The sequence below is a fragment of the Lytechinus variegatus genome, chromosome 11 (assembly GCF_018143015.1).
Source record: "Lytechinus variegatus isolate NC3 chromosome 11, Lvar_3.0, whole genome shotgun sequence".
NCBI classification, from domain to species: Eukaryota; Metazoa; Echinodermata; class Echinoidea; order Temnopleuroida; family Toxopneustidae; genus Lytechinus; species Lytechinus variegatus.
In genome coordinates, this window is record NC_054750.1 from 13,763,385 (window position 1) to 13,790,601 (window position 27,217).

Sequence of the window (27,217 nt, forward strand, 5' to 3'; positions counted from 1 at the left end):
TGCTCTGGCGAGATATGGTATCAAAAACGCTCAAATGACACCAAAAAGTGTTATTGAGGTCATCACTTCGCCATTCTATTGGAGTTGGAAATTTTACAATTGCACACCTCAAGATTATAGAGAACTCTGAATGCTGACATGCCATGTGTACTATTAGCCCTGAAGAGGCCTTCGAGAGTAGCCCTAGAAGAATCCTTATTGCTTTCAGACCCTGATGTTTCTCCTCCTAGACTAGTAACGCTATCAGCAGTCTGTGGGGAAGAAAAGAGTTTAAAAAAAAACATAGGACAATTTTGAATTTCTAGCCGCATCATGAGATACCTGCCTGCCTTTCACAAAGTTGTGACAAGTGTCACCATTCTCATTTGTCACACCTTTTGTCACATTGCAAGGGAATGCTCTCCCATATGACATAACTTCAATAACATACAAACATTAAATACTAAAGTGATTAGTCTCCAGCTTGACTAGGATTGTCTTCTCTATCTGAACTCCATTTCTTCCAAGTTAAGTGATGTTCCAACTGGAGCTTGTCAACAAACCAACAACAAAACTGTGAAATGCACTTTAAAATCGGGAATTTATGATTTTCTCTCATGCCCCTTTTCAGACGGGCCATAAAAATATATCATTCTGAGTATAGCTTTTGGAAAATGTATTGAAGCAAATGAAAGAGTTGTCCCTCTACATAACATCACTTATGTGACCAATTTGAAGTCCGAATAGGTAGTATAGTTTTCTTATTGTTTGTCTCATTTTGTTCAAACTTTCACCTTTCTGTTTCTCTAAATTTTCTCTTTTTTATATCAAATAACCTTTGACATGGGTTGGATTCACTGTTTAAGAAATAAAGAATGATATCTTACCTGCCTACATATAGAATCTAGTGATTCTGGAATAGACGGATCAGTGGGAATCATCATAAGAAGTTTGCGAACTCGTTCTGTTATCCTGTGAGGGTAAAACAAACCTTGCAATTAATCTTCAGACATTACATTTTATACAGCTTCATAAGCAAGTCATTGCTGCTGGTGAAGTGATGGGAGAAAACATTTGTCATCTCATTTATAAACTTCATTTTTTTTGTAAACCTAATATGTTTATCAAATCATTTGAGGCAAACCAATATTCATAGTATAATAATTTCCAACCTTCTATTGACATTAAATTAAATTCATTCATTTATTAATTTCATAAATACAGAGCATAGATGTTCAATAAAATGTGGCAGGGAATTGCAATATAAGCTTATGACTTGAAAAACAGCCATACCGCTTGAAAAGATATACAAAATAGTAAATCAATAAATCTACAATAAGTTACATAAAAACAAACTACAAACAACAATCAAAGGGAGAAACTATAATCAAGGAACTGCCAAATCAATATATCAGTAAAAGAAATATTTTACATTAGGATTTATAGGCATGTTGCAAATGTAACTTGTTTATTTCAGATGCAAGAGAATTCCATAACTAAGTACATTTAAAGATTATGGAATTATGTTTTACGTTTTAAGTTTAGACAATACAAATATTAAGGTGATTATGTCTACTAATAACCAACATATACATGAAATGTCCTATAATTTTCATCACATTTTCTAAATTTACATGCTATGCACCATTGAATGGCAAATTTCTGAAAGTCAATCATAAATCACTGATACATTCAATCATTAGTCAAACAAATAAAATACCTTGGTTCATCCAAGTCGGCAAGTTGGTAAAGCATGTCAAAAACTTGACCCCCTGTTGCCATGACAACACCAGGTAATGAACGCTCCAGTTCAGATTGCTGGCCAAAACTTGACATGTTCTATGAACAGAAATGTGTGGGATGAATACAATTATAGACAAATGAGTTGACAGATCAATTAAAAGCGATTCTAATGTGAAACACCCCCAGGGCAAATATCAAATCCTATAATTGGAGTAGTACAACTTTACATAGTACTTTGCTCAGTTGAGAAACTTACTGACATCAAATCAAATTTAAAACCTAGCACTTCAAATTAGGGAGACTGAAATTTAGCATAAATACTTTCCACAGAAGCATTATTGTATAGAAATCATGATCATCTGAAAATGTAGCACCTAAAATGCTACAAGATAATTTCCAGATGCAGATTACAAAAATATACATAAGCTAACCCTGACCCAGAAATAAATATCTATGATAGTTGATTCCACTTTAAGGTGAAATACTTGGTAAGTTTCTTGAATATCAAATTGGCTGGAAATCTCTCGTAAAATAATTAATCTAAGCAAAATACTCACTTTTCTGACAGAAATGAATTTATCATCAGCCATACTGCTTTAAGATTTTATTTGGCAATTTGGAATTTATTAAGAAGACAGTATGTACAATGCAATAATATTAACATCATGAATATAAATGTTTTTTAAACCCCTACACACTAATTCTGGTAGTCTGGGTAAGGGATAGGTCAACTAAAGTGTCCATGGTCTACAGTTCTTCCCTCCCAAAAAGAGAGAAAGTTGATTTCTATTAATCAATTCTGAATACTGACCTCATCTATGCGGGCACTACTGCTGACCGTTGAACTGACCGGTCCATGAAGCTTGATGTTGAGATCTTGCTCCTCATCAAACTCCAGCTCTGATAAAAGCTTCTGATCTTTTGTGGTCAGCATCTGAAAACAAGTACAATTGGGAAAAGGATAATAATGGTAATGGTGATGATGATGAGGATGTTGATGGTGATGATGATGATGACGATGATACCAGTAATAATACTTATAATAGCTGGATTTATACAGCATTTGTTGCCAAGCTTAGCAATTTCTTCAGGACCCCGTCTTACACGGGAATCAACCACAACTATGGAAGCCAGCAACGTCAACATGTAATATACATGTTTCTTCAAAATATTTTCTAGATATATATATCTATACAATCACTGTTTTCTTGACAATTCAGTATGCTTCTCTTTTTTTCAAAAGACATTGTGCAAAATTCCTAAATAAGAAATTAAGTCATTGATGGATTTCCATATACTTGAGGTTGATTGGATCAATCGTAATTCTTTGTAAGACAGGGCCCAGATCTTTTTGTCACTTAAGAGGGTAGTAAGATGACCCTTGCTCTTAGACTGCTGTACAAAATACTGAAGTTTAGGTGGACACATCAACGGGCATCGGATACACCAATTTGTTGAAAATTTCATGGAACTGCCCCAATTAATGCTTATTCTACGGATGTCTACACACTTACAAACAAGACCCCAATTCTCCCATTTTTGTGGTGCGAATTCCATGTACATCGATGTTTCAAAATCAAATTGTGTATTCTTCATTGACACATATAAAGCATATGTGACACAATTCTAAATAGTGAAAAACTTAGAAGCTGCAAACACAGCAAACAGGTTTTGAAGAATTTTGCTTTGATTGTCATGATATTCATTTTATTCATTGCAATAAAAAAAATTCATGAAAAGGTGTAAACTTCTGTTCTTCATATTATGGAACACTGAGGATTCCAACTTCGGATGTTTTTTTTAAAAGAAACTGGTTGATAGGTGATGAGTACTTACTAGACGATCATTGGCCATGATCTGAACATTATCTAGTGTTGTCTTGAGACGTTGTGCTATCTTGTGTCTTACACTCTGTAAGGTTTCATTACTGTGACCCTGTAATATAAGATTCAAAATCAAGAAATCAACATATTTTTTTAGTTAAATACTATCAACCATTGCAGAGAATATATGAACATGGTGTATTTAAATGCAATGTAGGAAATAATGCATTAGCAGAGCTGCCAATAAAAAATTAGTCACCCAGAAGCCCAAAATTCATAACGAATATTAAATAATTTCTGACAAACTATTTTTTTTTCAATTCCTGGAAGCAATAGAATATCGCACTGTGTGCACTTGGGTGTATTCAGACATGTTTAAAGGTATCCTTTTCTTCAAATGACTAAAAATTACCACAAATGGAGCAGTGTGTGTATTCAATGGATTCACGACTATTCCTGCTCAAATTCAATTATTGAGGATGCATTCAAAGCAGAATAAAGCAGAGTAAAATTTGAAAAAATTACAGTTTTTACATTTTTCAGACGGTTATATTAATGGTCAGGCCCAGAAGTAGATAATCATATCACATTGTTACACGTCTGAAAAACTCATTCATACAATCATTGTTCTTACCACTATATAACAAGCTCACTCTGATATCAAAGCATTGTTTTCTTCATATTTCATATTGAATTGAAAGATGCCAGACCAAATAACAAGTGATTGTTCTTACCACTACAACTAACTCACTCCGATGTGAGTCGGACCAAATAACAAGTGATTGTTCTTACCACTATAACGAACTCACTCCGATGTGAGTCGGACCAAATAACAAGTGATTGTTCTTACCACTATAACGAACTCACTCCGATGTGAGTCGGACCAAATAACAAGTGATTGTTCTTACCACTATAAAAAACTTACTCTGATGTGAGTTGGACCAAATAATAAGTGATTGTTCTTACCACTATAACGAACTCACTCCGATGTGAGTCGGACCAAATAACAAGTGATTGTTCTGACCACTATAACGAACTTACTCTGATGTGAGTTGGACCAAATAATAAGTGATTGTTCTTACCACTATAACGAACTTACTCTGATGTGAGTTGGACCAAATAATAAGTGATTGTTCTTACCACTATAACAAACTCACTCCGATGTGAGTCAGACCAAATAACAAGTGATTGTTCTTAACACTATAACGAACTCACTCAAATGTGAGTCGGACCAAATAACAAGGGATTGTTCTTACCACTATAACGAACTCACTCCAATGTGAGTCGGACCAAATAACAAGTGATTGTTCTTACCACTATAACGAACTTACTCTGATGTGAGTTGGACCAAATAATAAGTGATTGTTCTTACCACTACAACTAACTCACTCCGATGTGAGTCGGACCAAATAACAAGTGATTGTTCTTACCACTACAACTAACTCACTCCGATGTGAGTCGGACCAAATAACAAGGGATTGTTCTTACCACTATAACGAACTCACTCCGATGTGAGTCGGACCAAATAACAAGGGATTGTTCTTACCACTATAACGAACTCACTCCGATGTGAGTCGGACCAAATAAGAAGTGATTGTTCTTACCACTATAACGAACTCACTCCGATGTGAGTCGGACCAAATAACAAGGGATTGTTCTTACCACTATAACGAACTCACTCCGATGTGAGTCGGACCAAATAAGAAGTGATTGTTCTTACCACTATAACGAACTCACTCCGATGTGAGTCGGACCAAATAACAAGGGATTGTTCTTACCACTATAACGAACTCACTCCAATGTGAGTCGGACCAAATAACAAGGGATTGTTCTTACCACTATAACGAACTCACTCCGATGTGAGTCTGACCAAATAACAAGGGATTGTTCTTACCACTATAACAAACTCACTCCGATGTGAGTCGGTACAGGTCGCATGCATTGTTATAGTATGACCCTGGAAAGACGCTCCATGTGGAAGTATCGTGCGCGGTGAGGTGAATTGATCCTCGACAGTGACTACGTAGGTCTCCGCTAACTGCAGAAGCCTCTCTATTTCCAGCAGCTTACCCGCCCTGTCATGGTAAGAAGAATGGGTGATCATAATATTTCTGGGTAGTGTAGTAGGTTTCACGGTACACCATGTATCTTTCTTGGGCAAGTGTTGGTCCTGAACAGGACCTCCAAGTCTCGACGTTTCAACAAATGTATATTTGTCATTCTAAGGATAATGAGCAAAGTTTGTAAAAGCAGGCCTTATATACTCTGTCAAAGTGCCATGTGCACAATACCTTGCGTTTCTGGGTCCGGTCTCACAAAGAGGTATGATGGATCCAATTGACCTTAACTCTATGGAAATCCATCAACGTCATAATTTTATCATACAGGAAATTTACAGGATCTCTTTTTTTTTAAGGAGCACACTGAATTGTTAATAATTGTGAATATATGAATATACATCATATCTAGAAATCATTTAGAATAAACATGTGTTTTGGATGTTGGCTTTTCTCGGTTTCCATAGTTGTGGTTGATTGAATTAATCACAGCAATTTGTAAAAACAGGCCCAGAAGTCTGGGACCTGTTCTATAAAGAGTTATGATTGATCCAATCAATCTCAATCTATTTAATCAAAATCCATCAATATCAAGCTTTTTAATGTAATTGCAAAGTTTAGAATATGGTATTCAGGGCGGACTTACACTGACACAACTCAAGTTTTTCGACATGCTTTGTAAAATGAATCATTGAAATAATACATAATGAAACCTGTATATAAAAACCACCCAAGGGTGACAAATACAGTGGTCTTTATGAACAGGCCCCATTGCATAAAAGTTACCATTATGGTATCTTTGCGATCCAATTTCATCTTGCATGGAATCCTAGATTTTGATTGGCCGTTGATCATCATTACCATGGTAGTTACCATTGAATGGCAAAATTAACATAATAGTAACTTTTATGCAACGGAGCCCACGTGGTACATTCTTTCTGACCAGGTTCCTTTCATACGTGTTTCAATAGGGATAATTATTCAAAGAACCGCCGTATTATGGTCTCCTATAGACAGGTGGACCTTCTATACAGGCAGGTGCAACAGGAGGCATGACTTTATAATTACCTTGAAGGGCAGGGTACAATGGCTGCCTCGGGGACCGTCGCTGCTGTCAATGTCTTAGTTGCCATGGCAACAGCCTCCGCCATGGCCGTGCCTTTGACTGCCATGTAAGCTAGCTCCAGACGCTTATAACATTCCGAGATGAAATGCTTGTGTAGGTCCAGTACATCCTGCAGTGGTGATATAACCAATCATAGACAAGTGCCAGTTGTAACCATCTCAAAATGAGTTTGAATAGAATCCAATAAAATGACCATCCAAGTGTTTGTTGATATATAGAATAAATGAAGAAAATGTGCCAAAAGATTCTCGTAGAAAGTGCACCATTGCTTAGCCATGAGCAAAGTATATAAGCATGGCATTTCAGCCAGGTGTTGGGTCTTTTTTCTAAGCAAAAGAATAATACACAGTCCCACATATGCTTATCTGTGCTGGAATCATCAGTGTAATAATTTTGTAAGCTTAGATTTAATGATTTCCCAAAGTTAGATTTATGTACATATTTATCGAATCTAGGTCTAGGATGATAGGTTAACAGTTGAAAATCATTTTAAAGATTTTCTCATGAAATAATTGTTTGCTACAGCTGCCATGGTTTAAACATAATTGAATCATGAGAAGTTTTATGAAGCAACGCCATTTTTCTTACCTTTTTAAGTCTTTGGGAGAGATTAGTATAAGACATGCTCATGATCTGCCTAATAGCCATCTCAGCAATAGATTCATTGGTAGACTCTAGAACCATCTTCCACATGAAATCAAGACCAAACAGATCCAGTTTCTCTACAATCTAAAGAAAAATACAAGAGAAGATGGAGTATAAAAATAAGATTCACAGTACTGACATCCATTAAACTCCAATAATTCATATGGAGCATCATCATAACGAAACTACCAAACATGTATGTTCATCATTCTTCCTGAGGGAAACAACGGGAGAGCAAATCAATAAATAGACTTAAAGCTTGAAATTGACAAGTGTTCTGTTTTACTAGTATCTGACAGTTACCATAGTAAGAGTAAGACACCTATGCTCTAAGCCAACCAATCAAAATCAAGGAAAGTTTTCAGATTTGACAATTGACAGAGGACAAAATGAGATGAGATGCTCTCCAGAAATAGGTATGTCTTTAATTTCTTGTTTAAATAAACAATAATGATAATAATAATAGCCTTGTAGATTTGTAGAGGGCACATGCCATTCAAAGATGCTCATGGCACTAGCTCAGCAGCAGTTCTCTTGTAAAAACGAGTCTATAAATTAAGCTAAAATCCTGAAAATGAAAAGATATAATGGTGAAAAAGACAATTTCAAGGAAATGTTTCTAATCTGAGTTGCTTTATCATGATCAAGGCTTTATTTACCAATCCTGTAGCTCCCTTGCGTAGACTGTGATTATTCATGTTGATAGATTCAAAGAACGCTCGTACACAATCAAAGCCGATGGGTGATAGGTGGGTGGATTCTAATCTTAGGAGCTTGTCTTTGAACAGCTGCATCTGAGTCTCTGTCTCCAGGTCTGCTAAACCATGACGGAACCATTCGTAACAGGTCTACAGGAAAAAGGATAAGAAAACCTTCTGACTTCTTAATATAACTGTGGTATAGTTAGCAGTGTGGGAAACACATTGAGGCAACAGGCCATTTCTCTCTCGTCCAATCCCTATCGCCTCTAAAATTCCCCAAATAAAATGCTTTTGAGCAATAATATTTTAGAGTTGCCCTCAGAACTGCACAAACAATATTCAAGAATTTTAAATCAATGTCCTACATACGGCAGAATATTTGGATTTACCAAATAATTGCTCATTGCATAATAAAGTAGCCCTCCAAAATTGATGAAAGAAATTACCCCAAAATTTTCAACAAAAAATCAGCAAATGCCACAGCATTATGTCCTAGGCTGATAGTTAGCTTTTCTAGCATACAGAAAGAACAATTTCGTAGATGAAGTTTAATAATCTCCATAATTTTGCTAAAATTTGTACAGTGGTGGAACATAATTGGAAAAGTCAATTAAAAAAATACAATACAATGCTCAAAATTGAGTGTGCCTACATTAATTGCTGTTAGGTTGGATAAGCGTCATATAAGCTTTCAGGTTATCATGATCAACGTATATTTATTCACAGCATGCACAAATGCTAAATATTTTAACAGCTAACTAGTCTATTTTCAAGATTCATTACTAAAAGTTCCCCATATTACACCGGTGAGTAGACAAGCATAATATTACAATCTGTCTAAGAGAACAATAAAAACTTTGCAAAGGTTTCAAAAAGGTAAATGGGTACCGGCTGGAAGTAATTCCTCAAAAATCTGTGTGCACCTGAACAGGTAGCCTAGCTTAGCTGGGTAATAATAATAGTAGGGCCCGCTGGGAGTACAGTTTTCGGAATTGAAGTGGTTACCCTGGGTAATTGTACCTTTATTATCATTATTATTATAACAGAAAGGAAAGAGGATGAATATATTGCAAAAACTATGCGCATAAAGGAGATTATATTTGGCTATAATTTGAATATATCTACCTCACGATCTGCCTCACAAGCCTCAGGGTTGGCTACTAACGTATCCCAAATCTCCCTTGCACGATGCCAGTGAAGGTAGAGGGCGCCCTCTTGGAGAATGAAAGCAAGGAACTTCAGATGGATCTCCACATGCTGATGATGACAATCAAAAGAAAGCAAAAGATGACTATTAAAAGATATCTGTTGCAATAAAGGAATATTGCCAGTTCAACTAATACTGATGTGAAGTATTTAGATATTTTAAGCATTATTGGGATGAAGTTTTATCGTAGACAATAAGCTTCAGCTCATGATAACTCATCTAGTATAAATCTCTAATATCTAACATGTAGTTGAAGCAAAGTGTTTTTTTTTTTAAAAAACAAGTACAAAGGTTAACAATTTTTCAAAATTCCATGACTTAAAACATAATTTGATAACAATGGATGTAGCTTCCATTTTCATTGGCTTAAATTTCAAAAAGAAATAATGTAAATTTGCATGACTATCTGGTTTATGATAGGGAAAAGATATTCAAAGGCTTTGCGTAGCAGCATCCATATGGGGTAAGCCACAATACAAAGCTTCTGCTTCCTTGTCACCTTCTTCTTAAATAAAATATTCCTTTGAAGATGCTTCAGACTCCAAAGGAAACTAAGTGATAAGTGTCTCCTTTATAGGCAAGAGTTACTTCCAAGCTACCTGTCTACTCTCGTCGTTCACGGCAGGCGAAGAATTTCTGTTTCTGTTTCTGTTTCTGTTTTTGGTAACTCCCGCAGGAACTCCGCAGGACAGCATTTTGCTGGTAAACGCCAAGATGGTATATAACCAATTACCTATGAAACATTTTACGTCTAGATTAATCAGTCATAGTGGCTGACGTTATAGACGACAGATATCACTCTTGGGCCTTTTTATCAAAGTGGAGATAATGGCAGAGTTGGGATTCGAACTCACAACCTTGCGATTATGAGTCCAGTGCTCTAACCACTGGACCACACGACCCGTGTTTTATTTCCAGGGGCTATTTTTCACAATCTACTCCTAAAATCTGCAACATTGAATAATCTTTACCATTGATTGAGTGAACCAGTGAATGGGTATATTCTTGGGCTCACTCTCATTTTTCCAGATCTCTCTACATCACCTATATGGCAAAAACAACAAGCCCCTGTGCGATTTTTTTCCCCTGCTTGATGGAGTAGATAAGGAGCATTACCGTTTGTTCACTTACCTCGCAATGTGTGTATTTTCCATCCACTACCGTATTTCCCGACAGGCCGTCCTGACCCGCAGCATTGATGGCCATCTTGTGACACTTCATTAGACTCTGGGTTGTCAGTTTGATGATGTCATAGGCCTTGTTCAGCTCCTGGGGTAAACTCTGCCCGCAAAAAAAAGAATAATCATTCACAACATCAAATAGGGAGGCAGAATCTTTATAATTATTTCCATTTTTTTTCCATTTCTGTTCTTCAATTCTTTACAGTAAACTTCAATCAAATAAGATTTGGATACAACTATAAAGCCAAGAAGAAAATATAAAATGCATACAAAATGCAACTCTTTCATTTCTTTCACAATATAAAAGTCTGACTAAAAACGCAAAATCACCCCAATAGTCAGATCAAGCTCAGGAGATGTACACTTTTTTTATTAGGCATCAATAATTTTTTAATGATTTTTCATTCTTTCATCATAACACACACAAATTCAATTCAATATTTTGAACACAAAGGCCAAAAAATGAAAAATCAGCTGAAATAGGGAAAATGCATGTATATGAATATATGAATCAGTAAAACTTGACTATCACTATTGCTATAAATATGCTTACAAAACAAAATGGATATTTTAACTGGAGCTTTCTGAGGAAAAGTGTACATAAATCCAAATACATACCTTATCACTTTTGCTGTAACTCTGCTTGGTAATGCCTTTAGCTATCTGGTGAATTTGCCTCATGGCTGGGACGACAAATTGTGACTGCAAAAAAGGAAATAATCATATGAATATTCCATACTTGTTTAGATAACGCACTTCCGCACAGGCATACGCCATCTGGGAATATGGATAATATGGACTGATAAATCAGTACTGAAGCATTATGATAAAATGACAATTTCACGTAGGAGAGGTGTATAAATATTAAGGCCCCTATTCATACAGCTGAACCCTGGCTGGTTCATTGTGACATATTTGTGTCAAGTTTATCAATTAGTTAGACAACAAACATTCATATCTTATCTTCAAAGTGCCTCATTCAGGTATTATAATAGATATTTATATATCCAATATTAAATATGGTCAAGGTGCCCTTATATTTCTACCTTGGCTGGGCCACTGATGTCAGTGCTGAAAACAAACACTTTCTTCCTGCTGGTACCCATTAACATGGGTGGAGAGTGGCAAATATGGAATCATGTATTGCAATAAGACATTAGAGCCATGGTGGACCTCAAAGTCAAACCCAACTGACATTGGTGTGAGGAATCTAGTCTTACCCTCTTGATGTCGTCCACACACTTGGCAACATATTTATTCTTGATCTGCATCCCAACGGCTAAGGAGTCACTGAGGATGAAGAGATGTTCCTCTAGGGCATGCTCCATGTGGTTCTTGGGGATGGCCGGTAAGTGGGCCAGGTCCCAGAGTAGTTCCAGGACCTTACAGGTGGTCTTAGGACTCCTGGCATCTCGACCTATCCTCCCGATCAGACTCAGAAGCTTCTCCTGGACCCGCTCGTTTTCATACTTCCAGGCCTGAAGATACATGGAACAGTGGAAAATAGCAACAACAAAAATAACAATACCAATAATAATAATAATAACCATAAATTATTATTATAACCCAGCTTTAGCTCATGTTGCAGCTCCCAGTGCTCAATGCATTCAAGGAATTCATCCTGCAGGATACCCATATACCTCACCAGGTTTGATTGCAGCACAGTGTGAGTAAATTTCTCTCTGAAAAATAGATGCCTTGAGTAAGATTTGAACCCAGGACTAAATGAGTCAGGACCACGAGACAAAAAGCCTTGAAATAGTGATGATGTTGAAATTGGTATCATTACTAACCTTTTGAATGAGATGGAAGAGATGTTCAAGCTGCTCGCTACTGAACTTGACCGCTGCAGCAGCCATGATGGAATGGATATTGTCCACTACGGTCAGTGGTTGGTCATTCTACATGCAAAAACAAACAGTAATTGGTAGAAACATGTAAAAGCAAGATCAATATTGCTCCTCAGTTGATTTTTTTTTGCAGGAAGGTGAGTTAATCTCTTCTCTTTCTCCTTTATGAAGAACTTTTGTAAAATAAAAGTGTCACCTTCTAGCCCAGATGTGCAAGTACCAAAATCAAGCAATGTCCTTTGATTAAATACAAATTTACAGCTGATTTTTGTTAAATTGCAATTCATCTTTCTTCCAACCCCGTCCCCCCCCCCCTCTATTATGCTTATTTGGGTGACTCACTCTTAATTTTGCAATGGAACATTGAAAAACCCAAATAGAATAAGATTGCTAACCTTGATTGGTGTAAAGAACCCTATATTTTGAGGTTTATGCAAGGACTTCAAGGAAACAACTACAAAGTACAAGGCATAAGAAAAGTATTCACAAAAATCAAACCAAGCACTTGTACAGCCAAATATCAATATTACATTTAAATGGTATTGCCAATTTGAGGATGGTTCACTGACCTGCATCTTCCATATCTTAGTGAGATCTTCGATGGAGAGCTTTGGTCCAAGAAACTCAACAATGCCTTTCAGCTTATCGGCGTACTGGGACTGGTCTATATTACCTGTAAGAAAGATGATAGAATGGCTTAAATGCATTCAAATTTGTCTAAAGCTCTGGAAGAGGGTCAATAGTTTTAAAGGTATTGTTTAACTTTGTGAGCAGCCGATTTAAAAAATTCTCAAACCAAGATGAAACATGTGTACAAGTGCATGTATTAGAAATAATAAACCCTGAAAACAACCATTATTGAGAATGAAAAGCTAAAACTACAAGGCAAACCCCGATTTTGTAAATAGGCGTCTTATAGACACCTAAATAGTACACATAAGTGTATGGGATGAAATTAAGATGGTGTTTCCGGTCACTTTATATTTCAATTTTTGAAGCACTAAATAATCATTTTCGAACACAATTTTTTCTGGGCTTCATTTTTGGAAGATATCACAGACACAGGTGACAAGTGTGACCTTCTAGCTCAGATTTTTTAAAAGTCAAACCAATGTTAACCAATCACTTTAATCATACTGGAGTATCATGTAAACTTCCAATTTTACATAATATGAGTACATGAGTATGACAAGCAGAAGGGACTCCCTACTGTGTCTACTCTCTACTGCTCATCCACTCATTGCTGACTGGACTTCTCAACTCATCTACTCTTCTCTTCCTCTTTAACTAGTCAATTCTCATCTGGTTTCCATTCCTTGTTAAGGACTTAATCTCATATCACACAAGTTACTTCATACTTAGATTTTTCTCTTTCTCACTGTTAAATTTTCACCTATATCGCTCCATCATCCAACAGTCCTTTTCAGGCCAAGGGCAACACCCAAGACCACATAACTGTCCTCAAGGTCAAGGCAAGGCTTCAGGAGCACATCATTGCACTCTACCACTGAGCAACCACATACCAAGTCTTAACTTCAAGAACTATGGACAGTACTTTATTCTCCACCAGTCACTCTCAAATGACTTCTCAACCACACCCAGCAAACCTACGACCTTCACATTCATCAGGCAGACACTCTACCCCTGAGCCCCTAGTGTCTTACCTTCAAGAGCTATTACAAGGCGTGATAGTACTTTATTATCTACAAGCCAGTCTAGGATGACCTCTTCTTCAATAGCATTCCGATTTCTGCTTGATATACTCGTGTCCTCGATCATCTTGGTAATCTTTTAAGGATATAATAAATGAAGAAAAGATAAGCATTTGATTTCACTCTTGATCAAACATTCAAATCTTTAAGAAAAATAAAAGAATAATGATATTTTTTATTTCATTTGAATAATCATCATATTGATGTATTCACATCATGAATAGTAGTGGGTCATCATTGTCATTTTTATCAAGACCTGGAGGCTAAATCTAAAGTAATAACTTGTTAAGACCTAATAACTTCCACTTTTCACATTGAATTTGTCACATAGTGTGCATAGGTCAGGGTTCCCATAGAAATTTGAAAACAGAATTCCATGAATTTTCCATGACATTTCCATGACTTCCAGTGACATCCCGGGAGTTATTTAGAATTTGGGATGGCACAAAATTGGGAATAATGGAAATCATAAACACCAATTATAATAGCAGAGTATGATCACAGAGTATGTGAGTTGCGAGATACTACAAACTGGAAAGCTGCCATAGCCAAGAGGTAAATGCAATTCCATGACTTTTTCATGACTTTTCACAAATTTTCCAAATTCCCTGACTTTTCCCTGACCACATTTTTTTCTAGGAAAACTGTGGGAACCCTGATGGGTGGTCAGCATTCTAGATTGTGATTTCCAAGAAGAGCAGGTGACCATATCTTTAAATAAACTGTAGCATTTATCAAACGCAATTACGGCACCCTCACATCTTTAACCTGTTACCTATTGGAACCGAATGCTACCTGTATACAGCCTACGTGAATAGCAGAATTCAGTAATCAATTGGTTAACAAAATCAAAGCAAACCTACCTCTTTGAGACTATTCATCTTTGCATTGAAGTGAGGTGAGTTGAGCATCCGCAGTGCCACACTCATCCTCAGGTCATCCACCTTCTTTACATCATCTACCCAGAAGTAAAGGCAAAGAGACTTCATCGTCGTCAACAGCTCAGAGATGCTACCGGTTTTCTGTTTATTGACGGAAGAATATTTGACATTGATCAAGATAGGATTTCACTAGTATTAGAAGATAGGTTATGGGAAAAAGAAATATATAAACATGCAATAAACATTAATTCTCTAACTTAATGGTCTCTTTTGGTAGTTTAAAAAGGGTCATGTAAAACCAACTTTGTGTGTCTTTGCTTCAAAATTTAAACCTCATTCTGGCTGGGAAACCGTATTCTGAGAGAAAAACATAATGGTCCTGTAAATGATAGATATGAAATGAAACTAAGGGTATAGTAGTTGACTAGTACCAAATTTGAAATACCAATAATACCTAAAGAAAATTCAGGGAACAAAAACATTACATCATCATTTCTCTTTAAATTTACTGGTAAAAAATGCATCAAAGATGGTCAAATGCAGTACCTTGTCAAATTTTTCTGCGGCATCTTTCAGCAAGAATTATTAAGAATCTGAGAATAAACCTTTCTTTTCTTACATCATAATTCCTGAGTTTATATCTTAGGACTAACCTTTAACATTCTTGAGTTTGCGTCTTCGGATTAACATTTCTTTAGGGATCATTTTCCTTCATATCCTGAAAAGAACTTCAGGACCTCTTTCTCCATGCGGCCTTAAGAATAGTGAAAACCGTTGAAGGAGCATGTTTGGCCATAAACCTTCTTAACTTCATTCATTAAAACTAAGCATTTTTATTTATGGAGTTCATATCGCAAGACTCCTTGAGACTAACCTTCCTCTTGAGTTCATGTTCCTTGAGGTCTTGGACGTACTTGAGGACCTGTTTCTCTACCAGGGCCATGAATGGGCCAAACTTCAGAGGGTTCAGGTACTCTCCACAGTATCCCAGCGGCTGCATCAATACAGATAAAGTCTGAAGAGCAGGAGAGAATGAGAAAGAGAGAGATGTGATGGTAGTATTGGTTGCAATTAATTAATACATATTAAAAAAAAACATTTACAAGCTTTCATAGCAGTAAAATATTACATCATCTATATGGACAAACAAAATTAAGTTTTCTTGCTTTTCAACTATGCCTCTTATATAATAGAAACTTAGCATCAAATATAGTGAAAGACAAAGAAAAAGCCAAAAAGAAAGACAGACAGAAAATGAGAGACAAAGAGAAAGAATAAAGAGTCAAACAGAGAAACAGTCACAGATAGACAGAAAGACCAAAGACAGCAGAACAAAACAGACAAAGGAACAGACATGAGATGGAATCTAAGAGAGCGACCAAAATACATGAGAAAAATAGGAGAAAAAGAGACTGGAAGAAAATCGTAATAGTGAAACAGAAAAGACTGAAAGCACATTTACTTACCGTTGGGTCGACATCATCAATAGATTCCAAAACTCTATCCCGGATTTGATCCATCCCTCCATGGTGGGCAAACTGAGATCATAAATAAAAAACAAATTCAACCCTTAATTGATAGAGAAAAGAAGAAGATTTCCTAATTACAAATCAAATGCATACAGGTTACACAACTACATGTGGTTCAGGTGGTTAACATTATTGTATTACATTATCAAAAGATATTGCAAAATTTAACACTAAAAACTTGTAGTTCTTGAAGACTGCTGGTAGTATTTAACATAGAATAAAATGACTTAATCTCAGTTTGTCACAAAATCATATTGCATCTTGCTAAAACAAATAGTGATGAATTATTGACTTGAGTTTAGGTATCCTGTTACAAAACATTAATTTCTCACAGATTTCTGAAGTATGATTTTCTGAAACTAGCAGATTTAGCATTTAAAATTTTGTTTAAAAATAATAATATCCAGAACAATCTCATTACAATTCATGAAATATGTCTTTTCATGGATGTGTTTTGTCTTTAATATGCATGCATCTTATGTGTCATTTGATACAAACATGTGTCTTATGTAGTTTATATTACGCAGGGTCCAAAGTAGAATTTTAGAACTTTAAATATGGATCGACATGTCTTGTTAACAAATTACAAATAAATAAGACAGAAACTTGTCAATACTTACAGCATTGATAAGATTGACAAGCCATCCACATGGGTCCTTGTATGTCTCAAAGGGAGGACTAACAGCAAATGTGTGATTCACACCAAACTTCTCTTCCCAGAATATATGATCCCATTTCTTGGCCCTGTTCTTATAATGGAACTCTGTCTCTGGATTGAAAGCCTGGAAGAATAGTAATAATAATAATGTGTGAATATATGATCCCATTTCTTGGCCCTGTTCTTATAATGGAACTCTGTCTCTGGATTGAACGCCTGGAATAATAATAATAATGTGAACATTTATAATGTGCCAGTATCCAGCATAAAAATATACTCATGGTGCAATAAAGAAAAGAAAAGAAGAAGAAAATGACACCAACTTTTATGAATAGAGCCCAAATCCACAATACAAGTACATGTATGATAGTAAAACACAATGATGAGCTTATCATAATACAAGTTTTTGCCACTAATCCATATATGGTATCTTGTAAATATCATTTTTACAAGGTCCCTAGAGAGGACTTTCCCTAGGTTTTACAAATGTTATACAATTCAAGAAAACAAACCACTAACCAATATTTAAGTACTGAAGTCATTCTGCATAGAAGGAACTTTTGATTAAAAAATATTACACTTACAGAGCTCTTATGAAATGATTTCTATTTAAGTGTACCACAAGTGGAATGTCTATCCACTTATCAGACTTTTCAAAAGCAATAGTTTATGTTAACAAAATTTCAGGAAATTACCTGAAATGCAAAATGTAATTTGGAGCAGAAACTTAACAGCAGTTCAAACCTCATTTTTGTTTAAACTTTTTTTTTCATTGCTATCTGACAAATATGTACTTAAAAGGGAAAATGTGAAGTTGAACTATATTTTCTACTTCTTATTCCACTTTTATCAAACCTGAAAAAATCTCTTGCAGACTGACAAGGAGCCTATCAGAATTAACCTTATCATTAACCTTTGTGTTACAGGCCCAAGGAGTTAAGCTAACAATAATGTGACATGGTTAATTTTTCTAATCTCACATTAGGCTTTGACACTAGGGGTGACAATCTTAATTAAGCTTCTAACACCAACAAAAAATCTGAAATCAGCCTTTTTCATGAATGAATCAAAGATTACATAACATTTTTTATCATTCTTTATTCATTTATAATGCTACCAATTTACAATTAGAAAGTGGAGAAATATTATGAAAATCAAAATTTTGCCAATGTGAAGAAAGAAAGATGATAAAATAAATTACTTAGAATATTGTTCAGAATGAGCTGAAAATGACATGACATTCTCAATCATTCTTTATTTCTTTCTGGTATGATAATATGTTAACTTTAAAACAGAAAAAAATATATAAAAAGATATTGCCAATTTGAAGTAAGAAAGATGATCAAATAGGCCTTTTAAATTATGATTATCCATTGACCTGGGAGTGAGTTGAAAATAATTACATACCATTGCAAGCACTTCAAGAAGCTCCAACGGGACAGGTTTATGCTTCAGCCTGACAGCCACCAGCTCGATAAGGAGCTGAAGCATGTTATATATGCCCTCATGGATCTCGGCACCCCATCGGTGGACCGCCTTGGATGTCAGCAGCTTACGGAACGCTTCGGGCATGCAGCGGTTCACAAAGCGCATGCAGTTCTCATCGCTCTCCATACGACCTACATATCAATGCACACAGTTAGGTATTATTAGATACACAATGTATGCAAAGTACCAATAAAAATGGCTTTAGTTGTATTTAAAGATTGATTTATATGCATACAAGACCTCTTATACATGTACATTGTAGCTCTATTTCTCAATCATTCTCCTTATCTTACAACCAAATGCAATGAAATTTTAGAGCATCAATATCCTTGCTTGATTTTTCTCTATTATTATCAACTTCTTGGTTGGGTGGATTCTACCTTTAATATAGCCACTTTTCGTCTGATCTCCAAGTTAATGTCTTTTGCAAGTGATAATCATGGAATGCACTTCCTAATTCATGATTATGGGAAAGCTTAAGAATTTTTTGAGGAAAAAACAATGTTCAATATGTAAAGAACTCAGTGCCCAACACTATCCACTTAATCTCTAATTTCATATAAGTGCAAACAAACATACTCAGCTACATGTACATGTTATGCCATATCAAAGAACTGAACAGTACTATTGTTTAATATCTCAAAATACGAAAATAGGTGAGCAATTTTTTATAAACCGTACAACCATATAATTGTTTTGATATTACCTTCACTGGCAAATCTGGTGGCAGCAATCAAACATTTGCCCAGCGACTCCTCTTTCTTGTAAGGTATAGACCACTGGTCAGTGAAGACTCTTCCCTCGAGTTCATAGAGGTTTCCTGTAGGGAACTCCTTGTTGACTTCCATGCTTTCTTCCTCTCTTGCTTCCCCACTGCTGGAACTTGGATCTTCATCCTGGATGGTAAATGAAGTTACAGAGAGATTAACCTTTGTCAAAAATAAACTCTTCTAGCTGCCAATGTAGTACCAGTAGTAAGAAAGTCAACAAAAGTCAATTTCTCCCCAAAATAAATGAAAATTGTTTCTTTTGGTCTTCAGCATATCAACAGACAAATCGTTTTAAACCACTAGCGAAAGAAACAAAAACATTAGTCATTACAGGTGTATGAACCATTAAAAATTTGAAATTTATGCATTCTATAATACATGACATATGGGGCAGCTCAGGAGAGTAACAGGGGCTATGTGGCAAAAGTTAAGGTCAGATCAAGCAAAGCGAGTGAGCAAAAATGTTCACTTTTTCATGATAATCTAAGTTTGTGATAGATTTTGACACATATTCAGAATATAAAATCATATCTGAAACTTATGGACAGCCATGGCCCCAAACCCTTTCATATGTATGCAAACTGCAAAGCCCTTGGATCCTCTGGAGATTCAGCCATTTTAATCCTTTAAGATGGCCGTTATTTTTTATCAATCAAGGGTGTAGGTTTTACTCAAAGCAGCACAATTAAGCCTAAAATTTTGAGAGGACACAACAGAGAAAATGCAAGGAAATTTCTGAAACGTCAAAAGAAAGTGAAGTGAGAGAGAAAAAGTTTTACCTTTTAAAAATGAAACTCTCATGTGATAGATTCTCACATTTATATTCACCAAATAACAAAGGCATTTCACTCTTTTCCTTTAATTTTCATTTGTTGCCTCAATGCCTCCTCCATATTTTTTTTGTTATGGGACCAAGCCCCCCCCCCCCCTCTCTCTCTCTCTTTATGCCAGTGTAAAGCTAAATGCAGGGAAGGGCCGATAATAAATACATGTAGAGCCTTTGAAAAATACCGAGATTCAAAGCCTCTATTGCATAGGGACTAGGGCACAGCCCCAGGGAGCTCAGGTTATTTTGCCACGGTAAACTTTCCACAGTAATTCATGCCAGCATGAAGCTTCATGAAGATGGGAACATATACAGTATAAAGGGGTATGTCTAGCCCTCGGCTCAAGACATCTATAGGTAATCTAATGCTCCTGCAGGGAGTGTGGGAGATAACTACATTTACCTCTTGCAATGCAGTGATTTTCCTGATTGCGAACATTAAATTGTATGAAATTTAGTAAGCCTATATAGACTCCATACACATGTATATGTACTCCATCATATTCCTTCATCCCATTCTTCAATTTTAATCCTCAGCAGTCCAAACATGTGCTTAAATTCTTTTTACCCTTTTTCTTAATTTTCCACTTCAGCTACATTCTTTTCACATTTTAGATAAATAATAATAATAATAATAATGCTTTTTCCAGAGGATACAAAGTGCTGTTGTGGCATAAGACAAGTTAAGGTTTATGGTTACACCAATGAGTTTTTAAGATGTTTTTTAAGAGATCAAGAGAAGAGAGGTTTCAAAGAGATGAAGGGAGATTGTTCCAAAGACGGGGGCAAGAGATTGAAAGGGAGTTGGCCTGTTTTTTGGATTGACATAGGAAGGAGCTGATGCCGGACGAAGAGAGTATGTAGATTTTTATTGTTGAAATAATGAAGAAATGTAAGAAGGAAGTGTGGTTGACAGAGATTTATAGGTTTGAACAAGTATTCGATAATGTATTCTATCAGAAACGGGTAGCCAATGTAGTTATTTAGAAGAGGGGTAGCATGACACCATTTTGGTTTTTGACAGATCAATCGTGCACATGTTCTGAAGGATCTTGTCTACATGTACATGTACTATTACCTCCAAGCAAGCAGCCACCATAGTCTAGCCTGGAGAGCACAAGTGCCCTAACAACATTATGACAGTAAACTTCTAAATGCGACTGAGTTTATATACTCGCCAGTTGAGTGTACAACACAAGAATGTTACATGTTCAGTCATTTTCATTTCACTAAAAAAACAACTCCTAAATCCTTAATGATTGAAGATATTGGAATATCTATGTCATTAAAAGAAAAAGAAAGGTCAAGGAACTGACACCATGACTGACAGCATGACCATGACTGACACCGTGTAAAAAAAAATTGCAAAATCACTTTCAATTCATCCTCTCTGTAAGACATAACTACCTCAGAAAAAACATCTAAACATCTCTTTGTCGTTAAAAGCAATTATCAACAATTTCAAAAAGAACAAGAAGATTTTTCAATAGTCCATTGCCTTTTTTGGTTGACATACTCAACAAAAGATGAGTGTTTCCACTAGGAAAGGCAAAGGAAAATGTCCCTCCCTCCTCCCCACCATCATATTATATCATAACCTTGTTCATTGAATGAGTGCTCCCCACCTTACAGTCAATTTTGACATTAAAATAAAGTGCTAGTCTCCTCTCCTTCATATTGGCCATCCGCAGGTTGGTTGTTGTGTTTTTAGTAATTTTTCTAAGCGAATATAATGAATTTTAAGAAATTATCATGTTAAATTCATTCATTGCCTTTTATGCCATATCTACAGTACATGTCAAATTCAATTAGCTTTTTAAATGTATAGACTTTTTAATGCATTGACTTTTTAATGCATTTTACTACATTTACATTGGTTTTTTTACTGTGTAGTGTGCCAACAAAAACTTGTAAACATGAATTTTCCAGCTCCAGCTGTTTTTTCATGTGCGATTATATTAAGATGTTTGATCATCGATAAATACCATTTTAAATTTAATTGAGCTGAGCTCAAGTTCTTCCTTCATTTTTCATTTATCCTCTTTTCTTTCCATTTCCTGTTTGTCATTTTTCAATTTGTTTCCCAGACCCAGTGCCAGTCAGTGCCCTTAAAAAATAATAAATAGGAGGAAACGAATAAGAAAAATGATAATAGATCTAACATAGGGCCTATAGGTATAGGCCTTGTAATATAATAACTTTCTTAATCTTTGATGGATTTTGCTCAACCAATGATAAATTACAGTATTTTTTAATACAACAAACTTGTTGAGTTTGACTTGTCTTTGTCACAGTTGGGAAATTAAAAAACAATAAAGAAATTTGAAGTTTACTGTTACAATGCAGACAAATCCTGGAAAGTTTTACCTCCACTGGTTCTACAGCTTCATCATATGAAGGAGGGGGCGGGTCTGGTGCGAGACGGTGTTGCGGTCCGTAAGTCCGCCGGAGAGTTCCCGGTGGCGGCGCTTCCTTATTTGTTTCCTCCTCCACGGTGTCGTAACTCAAACCCGGTTGTTCCTGTGTGAGAATTGCCACTGCTTCGTTCACGTCGTTCTGTGCAAGGCGGAGCGCTTTCTTGATATCTGCAAGGTCTCCAAATCCCATATTTATGAGCATTTGCACATTTTCTTCGCTGGGCTCCATTGTAACACAAATAAACTACAATACCATCAACGGAAAATGAAATGTCGCTGGCCTATATAACGAAAAACAGTTTTAACATACATCTGTGTTCCATGTCATAATCAATAGATACGTCCCGTTAAAGACAGCACGTTAGCCATGTTCTGATTGGTCAATTAAGGAAGTCCGATAGTGTGTGCGTGTTACGTGCAGTCTATGACTATGTAGCCGTAGCTGTTCTTCTTCTTCCTCTATCGTTCGTTACGACTTATGAGTAATGCAGATTCTTGCGAATTAATTTCAGATGATTTATGGGTTAAAAAAAACATGTAGATCTATTTAATGTTCACGATGTCGTGAACAACAGAGAATCTACGAACCCGAAACAGAATAGACCTAGCAATAGTTAGAGGTAAGGTATGTGTGCGCGCGTAAGAACTTAGATGCGAGACCAGTCGTTTTTCGAAAATGGAACAGTGCAATTACCACCATTAGAGTACCAAATTCAATCATAAATTCAAGGGAAGCGAGCGCGAGTTCTGCAGCATACCAGTGGAGCTGAAATTTGAAAACATCAACTCGTAGATTATATTGCCCCACTATAAAAGCATCTATTAGTCTAATTTAATATGATTTCATGAATTTACAATTTACTAAAAAAAATTACTTAATTGGCGGAAGATTCAATGCACTAAGAGTTAGAAAAAATAAATATTTTAATTTTAGGGTAAGGTAGAGAGGACTATTTAATTTTGTAAATATAGTTTCATCATGATCATTTTCAATATACAAGGCAAAAATGTTATAGCAGGCCCTAAATATTGTAATAGAATTTCAAATACAAAAATAAAAATACATGTAATAATTTCATGAAGCCATTGCATGCAAAACAGGATTTTCTTTTCAGTAAGCACATTTAGACATCTACAGAAGTTTGCATAACCTGTTAATTTATGTATATGTCACGAAAATGGCAACACGGCTGTCTCTAATTGTCATATGACTATGTCAAGAAAATGGCAACACGGCTGTCTCTAATTGTCATATAGACTATATGTCAAGAAAATGGCAACACGGCTGTCTCTAATTGTCATATGACTATATGTCATGAAAATGGCAACACGGCTGTCTCTAATTGTCATATGACTATGTCAAGAAAATGGCAACACGGCTGTCTCTAATTGTCATATAGACTATATGTCAAGAAAATGGCAACACGGCTGTCTCTAATTACCATATAGACTATATGTCAAGAAAATGGCAACACGGCTGTCTTTAATTGTTATATGAACTATATGTCAAGAAAATGGCAACACGGCTGTCTCTAATTGTCATATGACTATGTCAAGAAAATGGCAACACGGCTGTCTCTAATTGTCATATGACTATGTCAAGAAAATGGCAACACGGCTGTCTCTAATTGTCGTACAGACTATATGTCAAGAAAATGGCAACACGGCTGTCTCTAATTGTTATATGAACTATATGTCAAGAAAATGGCAACACGGCTGTCTCTAATTGACATATAGACTATATGTCAAGAAAATGGCAACACGGCTGTCTTTAATTGTTATATGAACTATATGTCAAGAAAATGGCAACACGGCTGTCTTTAATTGTTATATGAACTATATGTCATGAAAATGGCAACACGGCTGTCTCTAATTGTCATATGACTATGTCAAGAAAATGGCAACACGGCTGTCTCTAATTGTCATATGACTATATCAAGAAAATGGCAACACGGCTGTCTCTAATTGTTATATAGACTATATGTCAAGAAAATGGCAACACGGCTGTCTCTAATTGTCATATAGACTATATATATGTCAAGAAAATGGCAACACGGCTGTCTCTAATTGTTATATAGACTATATGTCACGAAAATGGCAACACGGCTGTCTCTAAATGTCATATAGACTATATGTCAAGAAAATGGCAACAGGGCTGTCTTTAATTGTCATATAGACTATAATATGTTAAGAAAATGGTAACACATGCAGTCGTTTTGTCAGTTTCATGACATAGTCTATAATTATGTACTTTTAGAAACAGCCGTGTTGCCAAGTTCATGACGAAATTATAGTAATCGCTATTCAGGGACTATGATATCTTCGCTATTGTATTTCTGTATAGGAGGTACAGAGTGTCCAAGTCTGACAATTGACCTAGTGTTCACGGATTACTCGCCTCATAATAGCCGCCGCCCTAATCACGCACCCGCGGCTTTTAGTGTGCCGAAACCCCGCCCCCTCCTATTATACTGTGACGTAACTCTAAATGCACACCCTGACACACTTAATTAAGAGCTGTGTGAAGGCATTCTATCAGTAGGCATCAACATCATCAAGGAAATTAAGTATGAGGAATATATTTATTTATTTATTCATTCATTGCAACCATGACAGTTGGATTATTGACAATTCAAAGAAGTACAATTAAATTCACAATTACATATCAAATAAATATTTAAAAACCAGTGAGAAATTTGTAACAATATACACTGTACATTAATACCAAAAACAAACAGGAAATAATCAGTATAAGAAGGAAAACGGAATATGAAGAATAAGCAGGGAATGAAAACAAGAATATCAATTCAAAGCTGACAAAATATTCACATGAAAGAGGGTATGGGGGTAAACAACCTGAACCGCAATTCCTAATAATGGTCAAACCAGATCATTCAGAATAAATTAGGATAGTTAATAGATAATTCAGATGGGGAGGAGAAAGAATTGGGGGAAAAGTAATGAGGAATAAGAGGAAGGAAATAAAAAGGAAGAAAATGAAGAAGAAAAACATGGTGAATATGAAGAGAAGTAGGAGAAGAAGAAAGAAAAAAATACAAAGAGGAGGAGGGAGTACGAAAAGGGGTAAGGGGTCAAAAAGGAGAAGGAATGAGGAAAGGAATAAAAAAAATAAAAGAAAATAGATGAGAGAGAGAGAAGAGGAGGAAATGGAAACATAGAGAATGAACCTGGGAGATATTGTACGTTGCATCACTTTCAAGTATACAGACTCAACACTATAGCGAATCCAACGCAATATATACACATAAATACTCTCTGAAATAAAGTTGAAGTTTTTCTCCATCATGATGTCCGACGACCGGCCTCTATAACTTTATATTTCACGGCCTTCAAAAAAACATCAAAATCGGCTGTCAATTAACGCTGACCGCTGCTGCCTTACATGCAGACCTGTTGCCATTTTCATAGTGAGGAGTCATATATTATAATATAGTCTTCAATTTATGCACTATATATTTACCTTATAAGTAGCATATTTAAGTCTAATATAAAACGGTCCATTTTTCCCATAGCACATAATGTTTTAATAACATTTCGAAAAGATTTCATTTATCTATTCCAAATAATGTTTTGTAATAACGTTTTTAGAACATTAATAAAACAAAATCATACGATTAATATTTTAATGTTTTGACAAAAATGTATGCTAAAAGAAAATAGTGTTTTTGAAACATCGTTATAACCTTTCCCAAAAAGCAAAAAAAAAACGTTTTAATAACATTTAAAATGTTCTATTCTACAAGTGGTTAAGTCTTACAAATATCTTGGCATCATTTTCATGATATATAGTCGATTTGACAATTAGAGACAGCCGTGTTGCCATTTTCTTGACATAGTCTATATAACAATCAGAGACAGCCGTGTTGCCATTTTCATGACATATAGTCTATATGATAATAGAGACAGCCGTGTTGCCATTTTCATGACATATAATCTATATAACAATTAGAGACAGCCGTGTTGCCATTTTCTTGACATATATATAGTCTATATAACAATTAGAGACAGCCGTGTTGCCATTTTCTTGATATAGTCATATGACAATTAGAGACAGCCGTGTTGCCATTTTCTTGACATAGTCATATGACAATTAGAGACAGCCGTGTTGCCATTTTCATGACATATAGTCTATATGACAATTAGAGACAGCCGTGTTGCCATTTTCATGACATATAGTCTATATAACAATTAGAGACAGCCGTGTTGCCATTTTCTTGACATATATATAATCTATATAACAATTAGAGACAGCCGTGTTGCCATTTTCTTGATATAGTCATATGACAATTAGAGACAGCCGTGTTGCCATTTTCTTGACATAGTCATATGACAATTAGAGACAGCCGTGTTGCCATTTTCATGACATATAGTTCATATAACAATTAAAGACAGCCGTGTTGCCATTTTCTTGACATATAGTTCATATAACAATTAAAGACAGCCGTGTTGCCATTTTCTTGACATATAGTCTATATGACATTTAGAGACAGCCGTGTTGCCATTTTCGTGACATATAGTCTATATAACAATTAGAGACAGCCGTGTTGCCATTTTCTTGACATATAGTCTATATGACAATTAGAGACAGCCGTGTTGCCATTTT

At 35.7% G+C, this 27,217-nt stretch overlaps 1 protein-coding gene across 2 annotated transcripts in view; it reads right to left on the reverse strand.

Moving 5' to 3' along the window:
• LOC121423632 (ubiquitin carboxyl-terminal hydrolase 24-like) overlaps nucleotides 1–22,927 on the reverse strand; it is a 50,743-nt gene extending 27,816 nt beyond the window's left edge. The window contains exons 1-23 of one of the 2 annotated variants that reach the window (XM_041619039.1): nucleotides 22,544–22,927; nucleotides 19,287–19,476; nucleotides 18,500–18,711; nucleotides 17,055–17,216; nucleotides 16,372–16,443; nucleotides 15,780–15,920; nucleotides 14,888–15,046; nucleotides 13,977–14,100; nucleotides 12,882–12,985; nucleotides 12,256–12,363; nucleotides 11,683–11,940; nucleotides 11,081–11,164; nucleotides 10,413–10,562; nucleotides 9,200–9,331; nucleotides 8,033–8,221; nucleotides 7,317–7,457; nucleotides 6,671–6,837; nucleotides 5,440–5,620; nucleotides 3,559–3,657; nucleotides 2,534–2,656; nucleotides 1,700–1,818; nucleotides 867–951; nucleotides 108–251 (exon numbers count right to left, since the gene is read on the reverse strand). In XM_041619039.1, coding sequence (XP_041474973.1) covers nucleotides 108–251; nucleotides 867–951; nucleotides 1,700–1,818; nucleotides 2,534–2,656; nucleotides 3,559–3,657; nucleotides 5,440–5,620; nucleotides 6,671–6,837; nucleotides 7,317–7,457; nucleotides 8,033–8,221; nucleotides 9,200–9,331; nucleotides 10,413–10,562; nucleotides 11,081–11,164; nucleotides 11,683–11,940; nucleotides 12,256–12,363; nucleotides 12,882–12,985; nucleotides 13,977–14,100; nucleotides 14,888–15,046; nucleotides 15,780–15,920; nucleotides 16,372–16,443; nucleotides 17,055–17,216; nucleotides 18,500–18,711; nucleotides 19,287–19,476; nucleotides 22,544–22,822 — 3,423 coding nt within the window. In that variant the 5' untranslated portion in view covers nucleotides 22,823–22,927. Of the gene's footprint in view, nucleotides 1–107; nucleotides 252–866; nucleotides 952–1,699; nucleotides 1,819–2,533; nucleotides 2,657–3,558; nucleotides 3,658–5,439; nucleotides 5,621–6,670; nucleotides 6,838–7,316; nucleotides 7,458–8,032; nucleotides 8,222–9,199; nucleotides 9,332–10,412; nucleotides 10,563–11,080; nucleotides 11,165–11,682; nucleotides 11,941–12,255; nucleotides 12,364–12,881; nucleotides 12,986–13,976; nucleotides 14,101–14,887; nucleotides 15,047–15,779; nucleotides 15,921–16,371; nucleotides 16,444–17,054; nucleotides 17,217–18,499; nucleotides 18,712–19,286; nucleotides 19,477–22,543 lie in introns of those variants that run through there. The other variant, XM_041619038.1, reaches the window with a different exon arrangement.
• Nucleotides 22,928–27,217: the final 4,290 nt, after the last annotated feature.